General features: G+C 40.6%; 1 protein-coding gene across 1 annotated transcript in view; it reads right to left on the bottom strand.

The window, feature by feature from the left end:
* Positions 1 to 13,468, bottom strand: part of RSF1 (remodeling and spacing factor 1) — a 57,912-nt gene that overhangs the window by 24,390 nt on the left and 20,054 nt on the right. The window contains exons 2-5 of the mRNA XM_063305947.1: positions 3,894 to 3,985; positions 2,560 to 2,652; positions 1,014 to 1,219; positions 102 to 253 (exon numbers count right to left, since the gene is read on the bottom strand). Coding sequence (XP_063162017.1) covers positions 102 to 253; positions 1,014 to 1,219; positions 2,560 to 2,652; positions 3,894 to 3,950 — 508 coding nt within the window. The 5' untranslated portion in view covers positions 3,951 to 3,985. The remainder of the gene's footprint in view (positions 1 to 101; positions 254 to 1,013; positions 1,220 to 2,559; positions 2,653 to 3,893; positions 3,986 to 13,468) is intronic.

The raw sequence follows: 13,468 nt of genomic DNA, 5'->3' as shown, positions 1-13,468 counted from the left end.
TTAATACTGAACCTCCCTCCCCACATTCCTCATGTGCCAATTCCCAGAAGAGTAAATGATAATGCAAAATGCCCACTGCAAGGCGAGAACAGTAGCAAAACCTTGGACTGCTGCGTATTCCCCCTTTTTGGCCTCTTCATCTTCAGTACTAGGACTCTCTCGTGAGCAGTTATCCTGTTGCTGGTTTTTCAACAGTGCAGGGTCAATTTGCGCTTTCAGGAGCTCGAGAGTTTCAGCCAGCTCGTTTCGACTTCTGGATGAAAAATAAGACGCGCACCAAACCTCAGAAAAACAGCAACCTTATGTAATATGCCACTTCTGCCCAAATCTGCCGGCCTGCACTCTTCCTTGCCAGCATTTGCAGGCAAGTGAAGAGGAAGAGAAAGTATCTGGGAAACATGATAGGCTATGTTGGTTTTAAAAATCTAGATCAGTGTTTCTCAACTGCAGTGACTTCTCCACCCCAGCTGGCTGGGGAATTCTGGGAGCTGGAGACCACACATCTTAAAGTTGCCGAGGTTGAGAGGCGCTGAGCTAGATAACACTATTAAGGGTTGCATCAATTCCTACCTTCTTCTCAGATCTATTTGCATGCTTAGGGGAACCTAACACTTTGCACCCTAAACATTTATTGGGAGCAAGAATCAGGATTCACCCTCCACCCAACGGGAAGAGCCCATGTCTCTGGCTATACTTTTAACACTTGGTAAGTATTCTTTATTTTTTTCATGTAAACGACTTTACATTTCCGTATAATGTTGCAGGCCTAAATAGGACCCAAGAGGCAGCTGTAGGAATTTCCAATCATGCCACAGCTGTAAAATCACAGTTATTCTCTTTGGAAGAATTTTCTGAGCAGGGCCTGACCTTCTGTTGGCCTGTTAAAAAGCAGTTCAGCATTCCCCAACCTGGTGCCCCCCAAATACACTAGGCTTAACTCCCAGCATTCCACAGTCAACAAGCCCAAGGGTACCCTGTCGAGAAAGCAGCCACAAATGATCAAGAGAGGGTACCTGACAATGCACTTCCATGAAGACCCATCTTGATCGTCCTGCTCTTCCACGTACATCCTCACATTATGCTCTTGGTCCAGCTGGTACCAGTAGGTCAAACCATCTTTGTCTCGGCCAAGTGGCTGAAGACGCATGGCGTCGGCATCTTCCTCATTAATGATATTCTTAAACTTTAGATTGTCATCAAACTGGCATTCACAAAGGTACTTGAAAAGATGGAGCCAGGGAAAAGAAGAAGCACATTAAAAGACTTTAGGGAACATCAAAAGGGCGTTCTTCACCACTCTGTCCACTACTTTACGGGTCAGCGAAAGTCTAGTTTGCAACTTGATTTCTTTATTACTGCATTGTCACCCATTCCCAGTACAACACCAGCCTATCACAGGATGCAAGAGATTGATTTATATACTACTAAAACTCTTGTGTCTGTTTGATAATTTGTAACTGTCAACTGGGCAAAACGGTGCATTGTAGGGCAACCATTTTTGAACCAAGGCACCTCAAATGGGCTAACTTACAAAATGCATCCAAAATCCAGGACCTGTGATTCCTGTGGAATAGAAATTTGGCAAATTTGCTAAAACATTTTATGACATAAAAATTATCATAAAACATTTTATGACGTAAGACAAAATGTTACAAAACATTTCCTGTGGTCAGCTCCTGATGTCTGACTGGGCTGTATAGTTCAGTATGAATGAGATGGGCTATTTTCAAGGCAGATGCATCACTGAAGGACTCCCTGAATTTTTAACAACTTTTCCAGTAAAGGCAGGACATTAGAAGCTCTGCCACTGTTGAAGGCCTTGAGGCATCTGGTAAGGAAATAGCTCTGAAAGGATGACCCAACGGGACACGGGTTGCCTGGTATAATATAATCCTGTTATGGGTATGTATAAGTTTTACATATCCATAACATCAATTACAAAATGCTTCTCTATGTCTACCTATATATATACACACACATAATCCCAAATCACAACCAGAATCCACCTGGTTTTGGGATCTACCCTACAGAATGGTTGATGGGACTGGCTCTGTGGGTAATAAGGGGACAAGGTGATCCAGCTGTGAAGGGCCTGCTGTGCGGAAGAGCTCTCGTTCAAATCCCCGCAGCTCCAGGAAAAATGAGAAAGAGCCGAGAGAAATCTGGGCCTGACGCTCCGGAGTGATGCCACCTGCCTGGGGTGACAAGACTGTCCTGATCAATTATCTGATTCTGTAGAAGGCAGTTTCATGTTGCCTTCAAACAACACAAGACCCTCAGTTACTTTCAGCCTATGTAGTCTTCAGGGCTTTGAATTTCCTTGTGTCTTTTACAGGCCAACTCAAGTTCATATGTTATTTCTCTAGTTTAGAAAGAACATATCCCATAGAGCTGTGCAGGTTTTGAAAATGATTCATTAGAGGTGCTTGAATGGGTAGGAGTGCAGGACCTCTTTAAAGCAGCCGCATCCTTTTTCGGGCTTCTGCACGGAGGTAACTATGTTTGGTATAGCTTGTAAATGGAATAGGAAGCAGACAGCATTGCAGAGAAGAGCAATACCTTCAATATTCCCAATTTGCATTCGGTGCTCATTTCAAGGTATCCTTTTTTCTCCATCTCCCAAGCCCAGGTGCTGTTGAAGTCTTGACACATCTATAAGGCAAACTTTTAAATTAAATACTGAGGAATCTTTCCACCACTACAAGTACACCCAATACATTTCCGTCATAATGAATGTCTTCTGGTGTCTCTGGAAATGAAGCAGGAACCAAGACTGGGGGTGAGGGAGAGATGAACTGCTAGTTTGTTTATTTATTTATCAAACTTTAATACTGCCATAGTTTCCAAGGGCTCCCAGTGGCTCACAACAACATATAGTAATACTAAATAATAATTTCAAAAGTTAAACTGTCCATGGTAGTAACAACAAGTAACATATTAGAAGCATTTAACTCAATTTAAAACAGATGAACAATAAGCATAAATAATAAGCACAGATATCATCATCCCAACGTAGCTCCCAAATACCCTCCAGAACAGCTGTATCTTCTGAAAGGCTTCCAAGGAGGGGGTTAATCTAGCTTTTTGTAGAGGACTCCAGAAAACACATGGCAGCCATTACAAAAACATCAGCTTAGCCCAGAAAGACAGGAGGAGGTGAGGAAGAAACTCAAGACTGGCCTGCCTTGACTCTCTTTGGCATTAGAGTAAGGGGAAGAGATGCTCTGTCAGGCTTCAAGATTCTGACATTATAGCCTATTATCAATAAAACAGACTTCTAGTATTTCTTGTGGGATCTGTTTCCTGACCTGGTCTACCACAGTGGGCTGACCCTTCTAGTGGGAGGCTGTTCCTAAGGATAGGTGCCATTACAGAAAACTGACTCCATGTCTCAGCCCTTGTTATCTCAGAAAGGTGGGAATCATCAGCAGTTTTTGCCAAGGTGAACATACTGGACAGAATCAAAGTCTCTTTTGAGTTGAGCTCAGCTTCTGGTGACTTCGTGAATACAGTACGTCCATTTATTTTTCTTGGCAGAAATACAGAAACAGCTTGCTGCTGCCTTCTTCTGGGATGACTTTTGACTCCCCAGTCTAGAGCCTTGGCATTTCCTAGCGGTTTCCCATCCAAGTACTGAGCCAGTCCAGCCCTCTTATCAGACAAAGTACGTTAAGTGCTGCCACCTACCTGGGCAAAGCACAAAACCAGGTATCCCAAATCACAAGAAACAAGAGCAGCCAATTCAGAGGCCTACCTTACAGGTTCTTGCTTCAGGTCAGAAATCAACTTCAAAATCTGTACTAAAGTTTCTGACTTTAGGCCAGGGTATTATAGACACTGCCAAGCCTTCATCACCCAATATTATATTTTCAAAAGATACAAAATCAATATACCTTGATCAAGTATTTTTCCCATCGGTCTGCTGTGACAGATTTTCCAATCTTTCTCATCAGTTTCAGATGAAGTTCAACCAATTCTCTTGGAACTATAAATAATAAGAAGGAAGAGTTTGTTTGCTTAAAGAAATTAAACAAATAAGTTCTAAATAGTAAATGGAAGCATACTTTAAATGCAAGCTGGTTTTCTTTTTTGCCCTTGAACACAATTTTTCTTAATTTTCTACTTTTAAGACTCTGTACGGCAAGAATACAAGATAATATCCAAGAACAATGTATCTCAACATCCAACCAGTTTCCATATATCACTAGATTTTATTATCATCATCATCACAGTTTATCATCTTTCCAAAGCTAAGTAAAATGAGATTCATCCTTCTATGAAGCTAATATTCTAATGTTATCAGTAACTTTTCCAAGAACAGCAACTGACCATAACTTATCACACCAAGTGTTCAATGATAAATTATATAAGCATTTCCACTTTTGAGCAATTACTGTTTTAGCAGCCAGGAGTAAAAATATAACAAGCTCTTTTTTGTTTAGTCTAGAGTTAACTTCCCTTGGATATATGCAATAATCCCAGCCCTGGGACACATTATATTTTTTATTTAGTTGTTATTCTTCTTTGAATATTTTCTTCCTTATTGGAAGAAAAAGGCTTCACAGGTCCACCGCATATGAAAAAAAGTTCCCTTCTGATTACAACCCCTCCAACATTTTGATGACTAATCATGAAATATCTGTACTATTCTAGATGGAGTGAAACGTCAGTTGATACATTATCTTCCATTGCATCTCTTGCATGGAAATTGATAGAAAACCAAATGATTGCCACTTCAGCTCTTCCATCTTTGTTTTCCTAAATCTGTATCCCAAGCTTCCTTTAAACCTACAGGGGGGTTACCTATCTCTAATTCCAGTAATAACCCATACATTTTTGAGATTGTTCCTTTGAGTTGGGAAGGGTAATGAATGATTAATTTTTCAAAAATCGTTAAACAATGAGAGGCTGACTCCCTTACAGTCTTTATTATTAAAAAAAGGATTTAAGATGGAGCCACATTAGTCAAGATAGACAGGAACTTATCTGCAACTCAATCTCTTCTTTATTACGTAGCGTCTTATTATTGGAAGTCTCTGTTGCAACTGAGGTCTCTCCATGGCTTCAGTTGTACTGACTGTCCCATTATAGAAACCTATTATTTAATTAAAAACTATTAAAGGTGTTAGGAGGAAGATGCTGCATATCTTTTTTTCCAAACCTGAAGCGTAGCTTTTGTGAACATATTATTTATATTACCTATAAATCTTTGGGAAGAAAACTTTTGGCTTATTGATCTATCTGCTTCCTATATGTTTTCCAGCTATATCCACTGTCTTGGAATGCCCAATATAAAGGGAGTATGTCCCAAATGTGCCGCCCAACAATACAATTTTAAAAATAGAATTCCCCAGCCTCCCTGTTTCTGGGGTCCACAAATTATCTTTCTATTACAAGCAGACCTCACTTACCAACTGCTTCATTTAGTGACTGTTCAAAACAGTAAACAATTGTTCCATCCCCAGGTGTACCTGCATCAATACTTAAATCGCCCCTTAAAATGAAATTTTCCCAAGCAAATTTATTTATAATTTTCGTTACCTTTTGTAAAAGCCCAAACGGATTGTGACTCGGTGCATGCGCACACGCGCGCACACACACAGAGGGAGAGTCAAACAGAAAGCCCATTCTTACAGTTTTATTGTCAAACTTTCCTCTTTCCTCCTAAACCTCTCCTCTTTATCTTTATTAAGGTTCATATGGCTACCCCTCTTGATTTATTAATCCTTATTAGAGAACTGTCCTTCAAAAGTCTTATTGTTAACCTTTGCCAATTTATGTTTCCTATAACCTAACCACAGATGAACTGAAGGATCTTAAATGCTGATTCTATTGGATCACCTAACCCTTGAACATTTATAGAAATGATCCTACATTGTTCGATCACCAGTCCTACAGAGACACCTTATTAACAGTAAAACCCCATCTATCTTACCGACACTTTTGTGAATAAATTCATGAAAGTATTGATTTTACAACTGTCATTTTTTTTCCTCTTAAGTCCTTTTTCCCAACTCTCTCCAAGTTCACTTCTCCATTTCCACTCCTCCACACTGTCCCAACCCATTTAGACCACACGTGAACAGAAGTAAACAGAGACTTGATTAAATCCTCTAATCCAGTGTTCTCAGCCTTGGCGACTTTAAGATGTGTGGACTTCAACTCCCAGAATTCCCCAGCCAGTAAGGTGCTGCTCTAATCAGTGTAATTAGGGTAGTGCTGAGCTCTCATTTCCCCCCTTTCCACTTTATCCTGTCCTTAAATTAAGTTCTATGTAACACTCCCCAGTTCTCTGTATTTTGACTTCCTATTTCCCAACTTACGAAATCATATTAGACATTTATTTATAACATGCAACCTTCTTATAAGTCTCGCATGCCAAAGGACATTTATCATATCTTCTTCTCAAAAAGTGATATCAGTTCTTTAAACATCCAAGGCTGTTCTCTATTAGTTCTTCATGAAGTATTCTATAGGTTTGTTAAGACTTCATTCATCTCTTGAAGCACTGAAATAATTTACCTTCCTTGTGGTTGAAACAGAAATTAAAAAGGGAAGCCCCCATTTTGGCCATATTCTTCTTTTTAATAATTCTTCTGATGAAAAGTTTGAAGGCTTTTCTTCTTTGTAACCTGGCAGGATAGTATCTTTAAAAAATAACCCTTTAACTCCATCTCAATTTCTCTCTTTTAGTTCACAAGCTTTCTGCGGAATTTTTTCACCTGAGCGTTTGCAAATCATATGAGAATATCTTTTGCATTTGATTGAACTTAGGAGTCAAGACTCTATGGGCACAGCCCACATCTTTATCTGAAAGCTTTAAATCCAGTACCATGTTGTTATGTTTTGAGATAGGATATCCAACTGAATGAACATTTTCTGCATCTTCTCTAATGCCTCTAATTCTCAAATTATTTTTACTGAATGACTGTAATATCTTTTTGAATTTAATTTTTCCAGGATCAAGCTCATTGTTCACAGCAGCGTCATATGCTTTGCTAGCAGTCTGAGTGACCTCTGAAACTTGAGAAGACAATCTGGTTAGTTGTTTATTAACTTGTTCAAACATACCTGCCAAATCATTTCACATCAAGTTAGCTGATTTATCCCATTCCACCTTTAGTTCTTGTCTGAGTTGCTTAATTAGATTTCCTATCAAGTCAACCTCAACGCTTCCTCCTGGGCCATGGTCTGTTTTCTTCTTGTGCTCGGTCAGGGCATCCTCCTCAGCCATCTCTTCTCCGTTACCAGAGTGGTGTGTTCCTCCAGCCTCCCCTGAATCATCCATGTAAACCTTAATTCTGCTGCCTTTTGGGGGGTTACCTTTTTATATCTTTTTAAATTGTTAATCTTGACAAGTATCCAGATATTAGTAAAAAAAATAAACCGCAAAACTACATGGTCACAAAATCACAAAGAGTTGAGCTCAAATTTGGGGGGTCTTTCCCTCTCCCTTGATAGATAAGGAAAATATTTGAAGCAGGAATGAAATTTTGGGAAGAATAGCCATTTTAATTGCAGCTATTCTGCCAAGGAAGAAAGATGCTGCCATGTCTTAAATTCTGTTCTCATCTTTCCCACAACAGGGTTATAATTTGTATAATTTGTTCAAAACTTTAATAATAATACTTCTAAATATCTAAATCCACCTAGGTTCATATAAAATCCAGTAAACTTTATAAAAATCCTTTTTTGCAATTGTGTTACTATTGACTAACACAGCAAATGATTTATCAAAATCGACTTCTAACCCTGCTATGTTCCTTGCATAGATATGAAATAAAAGGCTACCACATACCATCACATTGTCACATTTTGTGATCGTCTTCAGTATATGAACATTTCTCTGGCAATGTTCATTCATTCCAGTTCTGACATGAAGCCATAAATGCTTGACTTTCAGTTTTTCAAAATTTCCATCCTTGCTACCACAAAACAGAAAGTTATAAATTCTTCATCCGATAGAGATCTATTATCACCATCAAAGTCACAAAATAAAAGCAGCATTTCAGAGAAGGTAACCTGTTGGCCTAGTAACATATGGCTGCGAGGGCTGGACCATAAGGAAGGCCGAGCGAAGGAAGATCGATGCTTTGGAACTGTGGTGTTGGAGGAGAATTCTGAGAGTGCCTTGGACTGCAAGAAGATCAAACCAGTCCATCCTCCAGGAAATCAAGCCAGACTGCTCACTTGAGGGAACGATATTAAAGGCAAAACTGAAATACTTTGGCCACATAATGAGAAGACAGGACACCCTGGAGAAGATGCTGATGCTAGGGAGAGTGGAGGGCGAAAGGAAGAGGGGCCGACCAAGGGCAAGGTGGATGGATGATATCCTAGAGGTGACGGACTCGTCCCTGGGGGAGCTGGGGGTGTCGACGACCGACAGGAAGCTCTGGCGTGGGCAGGTCCATGAAGTCACGAAGAGTCGGAAGCGACTGAACGAATAAACAACAACAACCTGTTGGCCTGTAAACTCTGATATAATCTGCAACGTAATAGGCCAACGCAAGTGATCAGTTGGCAATGAAGCCATACACGGACCCAAGTCCACAATGTAACACCTACCCAGTATTCAGGACAGTATGTTTTAAGTAATGTAGAAGTGAGAATTGCCATATGTACAATGCTTACAATATAGTTTTTTAAATCTGTGCAGAGATTAATTTAATCAGAGAGTTGATCCATAACTGATCCAATAACAAACAGCAATTCTGTCATTTAAGACTCCTTCCCAAGTGATTTTTACCCTAGTAGTAGTATATTTTATTTATGACCAACCAATTTGGAAAATCTCATCTCCGGTTAGTATTTCCCTGGACGGATGCAGCAGCTCAAAGCGTTTGAGGGATCTATCTTATTCTCCCCTCCATCTCGTGCAATTATTGAGCAAAAGCAACTTCCCTTGTTTTATGAGGGATGAATTGGTTCTAAAGCAGCTTTTTAATCACCTGATCAATGAGATTACAGGTAGTCCTCACTCAACGACCATTCGTTCATCAACTGTTCAAAGTTATGACAGGGGGAAACAAATGGTAGCTATGACCGGTCCTCAAAGTTATGGCTGTTACAGCACCCTCATGGTCAAGTGATCCAAATCTGGGCACTTAGCAGCCCACCCACATTTTAAGACTGCAGCATGCGCTTCAACTCCCCATTTCTGCCCTTTTGGCTGCCCTGAGCTCCGCCGCCACCTACCCCTGCTGCCCCCAGCTGATATTCGCCACCTTCTTCCTCCTGTTGCTGAAGGCCTGCGGAGGCCTCACAAAGGAGCAACTAAGTCAACCTGCATGCTAGACTGTGGTTCCCCAGGGCAGCCTACAAGTAGATATTTGACTCGAAATCAGCAGTTATAATGAACAACAGAATATGAACCAGGAACACAAAACTGTCCCAGAAGAAAACGAACATTATGGAAAGCACACATGACAGTCTTTAAGCTCCCGGAAATAATTAGGGAAAAGTCAGTGTTAAGAGGATGTGGCTTACTGTAAAAACCTAGCCAATGACCAATGACCACTCATTAATGATGTATCCTTCTGGCAAATAACTTCTGGATATATAGGGCCAACGTACCTCAGTAACTAGAATGGATTGTCTGAATCCTTTGAAGAAGACACGTGTTGCTCTTCACTCTCAAAATGAAAAGATGTATGTCTCCTGCAATTCTTTTCACTTTCATTAGCTAATCTGAGGGGTAACACGGCAAAAGCAGACAGGACTGGCAATGCCACTTAAGGCTGGAATTAATATAGCTGATACCCCGTCCCCAGAAAAATGGGATGGGAGATGGGCAGGGAGACACTGACCCCCTGCACATCTAGTATAGCTTCAGCCCACTCACCAAACCTGAGCTCTTAGGAATAGGAATTTATGTTCAGATGTCCCCAGTTGCAGACTTAAAAGGTTTTTTTTTTTTGCTCTGTCCCCTTGCTCTTTTTTCAGAGACAAAGCCAAGGATATGACCCACAGAAGAGGATCCTGCTGGGGGTAATATCTGTACATGGAAAGGTCAACCAGTTCATCAACTCTTGATCTCATGTGCTATCAATAACAAATCTGATTCCATTCTAATGAGAACTTAATTGGGATGATGAGTTTCTCTGCCATTATAGCTAGGAGAGAGTAGCAAGAAAGATGTAATTAGAATAGCTGGGAAGAAATAATTAGAACAGTAGCATGTTCACCAATTGCTGTTGAGTATGGGCTGCTCCCTTCCTGACTTTTGGAATATATAGTATTTGGGTACACAAATCAGCATCACCTCCTCCTTCCATTTTACAGTCTTCTGATTCCACTAATGGAGTTTCTCCGACTCTGACCTATCACCTATCATAAAATTTCAACCCAGCCACGCAAATCTAAACCACCTTTGAGAATTGTAAACCTGGTTTCAAGGGGAGTATAACCTGAGGCTCCAAGGGTACCACGTAGACTCCAAACACCCTTTTTCTGCCCTCTGGAAACCTCTCTGAACATAATTCCTGAAATCTGTAGCAAGCTCTCTTGCACTTTTGAGATGGAAACACACAAAACTTCAGTGTTAAGCCACAAAAATTAGGCTTCACATGACCAGAACAATGAATCCACCACACTCCACCCCTAGATGCAGAAAAAGACCCTGTCTGTGCCCAAATGTGCCATATAGTCTCACCTCCTGCACTGCCACTCCATACTTCAGCTCTTGCCTTTCTAAACTATATTAAGCATGGTCCCCACTTCCTGATGGCTGTGTTGTGCTCTCAACCAATCAATAAACCATTATTGAGTAATGTGTGTGTGCATGCCTTCTAGTCAATGTTGGCTCCTGGTAACTGCCTGGACTAGTCCCTGCAGTTTTTCGGAAGTGGTTTGCCATTGCCTCCTTCCTGGGGCTGAGAGAGAGGGACTGGCCCAAGCTCACCCAGCTGGCTTTCATGCCTGAGGCGGGACTAGAACTCACAGTCTCCCAGTTTCTAGCCTGGTGCCTTAACCACTAGACCAAACTGGCTCTCCTACTGAGTAGTGGTTTACTCAAAATATGACTTGATGAAATGGGTCAATCCAATCAGGCCATGTATGCATGCGAATCTGAATGTTTCACTAATGAGATAAAAATTCATGACTCTTTTATGACATCACCCCCAGTCCATGAAAGTGTATACCGTTATAAGTATGTATAAAGTTTTAAATGGTCCTAAAACTTTTGTTTTCACTGTACTAGCCCAATGTAGATTTCCCTGTGAAATCTCATAAAGCACATATGTCTCACCACACACACACACACACACACACACACACTGTAAGTTAGGGTTAGGGATAGATTGTCATGGAGAAAATCTATCTGTGTGATCACTAGAAGTTGAGAACGACTTGATGGCCCATAATCAATCAATTCTGTATGTGGTATTGTCAATTTGGCAAATCACATTTTTCTAGATACCCAAGGAAAATGCCCAAGCCTGGAATAGATCTGGAAAAAGAAGTGTTCACTAATATGAACAAAGAAATGCATCTCAACCGACTGCTCAGAATCGTTAATATTTCCGCTTCACAGAGACAAAGCCCTTTATAAAACGCCTGACATCTTCACAATCCCCCTCACAAGTAAGCTAGGCTGAGAAGCCAACCAGCAAATGTCACAGCAAACACCTTCTGATATTTAAACTTACTGCAGGAAAAGTCTTCCTGGATCCCCAGCTGCAAAGGCTATTCTTTTTTAGCATCTCCTCCTATGTCATGGAGCCTGATGAAGGACCAGTGGGAACAGCACAAACAAGACACGGGCACAATAACTACCTCCTGCTGTAAAATGGAGGCTTCTGAAGGCTGAAGGCACAACAGTATCACTGGGTGGGTGGAGGTGAAAAATTTCAGCCAATTTTTTTTAGCAGCTAAGGCTTAACAGGTGAAAAGGAATATATTTTGACTCAGAAATGCTGCCTTTCCCCTGTTACTGTTGCTTTGAAAACTAGCGCCACTGAAAATCGGCCACAATCTAGGGGTGCTCCTGGGCCATGCTTTCGGGACGAGGTACATCATGTAGGTTGCCCATCCCGGAGATCACACAGAGCCATTGCTGATGTTCATAAATGTATTCAGCCTCTTGCAACGTCAATAAAAGTAGCAGTTCTCAGTTCATCCTGTAGCAGAAAATTCCATGGGGAAAAAAACCACAATTCTTCTTCTAATACCGGGGGGCGGGGGGGGGGGAGGACTACTATCTTCTCATTTTCTTCATGACATACTTAATTTCATCAATCTCTCTCATGTCCTCTCTTGACTTTTTTTCCCTACCTCAAAAAGCGCCAAACATCATCAGCGTTCCTCACAGTAAGTCCTATGAATTGCCCTCTATTGAACACTGTCTAATTATGCAACACCTTTAACATGAAACTAATCACACCACACCTGTCCCTAGATCTTCCCCAACTTTAGCTTTTTTGTTTTTTTAGCAAGAAAAAAATAATGCAAAAGAGGACAATGGAACTATATCCAAGCTTAATTACAGCAGTGTGACCAAGTGTACAAGGCAGAAGGTGGCTACTTGTTTTTTCCTACAGCAAGTCAAGAAGCCAAAGTAACGTTCAATGAGAAAAGAACTTCATTTTCAAACATCGTATTTCGTTTCTTCAAATGCTTTCCTGAAACAAGTCATGATTAACCCATCAAGGATTAAGCAAACTGCACAGCAGAACTGTCAACTCTCTTCCTACAATGTCATAGTTCCCTTAGGCTACCCATGTCTGCCCCATATTTCCTTTCAGATAGACAGATAGATATAATTTTTATTAAGAATTTTGATTATAATAGTAAAATCGAATACAAACTAAACTTAAAGAAAGAAAACAATAGAAGGGAGTAAAAAGTGCAAGGAATAAAGAGAAAAGAAATATATACAGGTAGTCCTTGCTCAACGACCACAATTGAGATCAGAATTTTGGTTGCTAAGTGAAGCTGACCCAATTTTATGACCCTTTTTCCAGAGGTGATTAAGCGAATCATGTGGTCATTAAGCGAACCATGCGGTTCCCCATTGATTTTGCTTGCCAGAAGCTGGCCAGGAAGGTTGAAAATTGTGATCACATGCTGAGACAGTCATAAACGAGAACCAGTTGCCAAGTGCCCAAATTGTGATCATGTGACCGTGGGGATACTGCGACAGTCATAAGTGTGAGCACCAGTTGTAAGTTGGATTTTTCAGCTCTGTCGTAAGTCTGAACTGTCACTAAATGAATAGTCATTAAGTGAGGATTACCTGTAAAGAAGTGACTTCCAACCTTCATCACAACAAGTATAAACAAATTCAGTGACTATTCACCCCCTCTAAGGTTACCAACATTTATCTCTTCATCCCATATCCCATCTCTCATCTATAAACAAATCCATAAAACATCATCTCTTCAGTCCTGGTGTGAGCAGAAAGTCCATAAAGGCTTGCCAGAAGTAACAACATATCTTGTTTTAACCTTGATCAAATAAACCAACT

Source organism: Candoia aspera, chromosome 5, assembly GCF_035149785.1.
Source record: "Candoia aspera isolate rCanAsp1 chromosome 5, rCanAsp1.hap2, whole genome shotgun sequence".
NCBI lineage: Eukaryota > Metazoa > Chordata > Lepidosauria > Squamata > Boidae > Candoia > Candoia aspera.
Note: the sequence above shows the minus strand (reverse complement) of the source record. Positions and strands in the feature narration are given on the sequence as shown.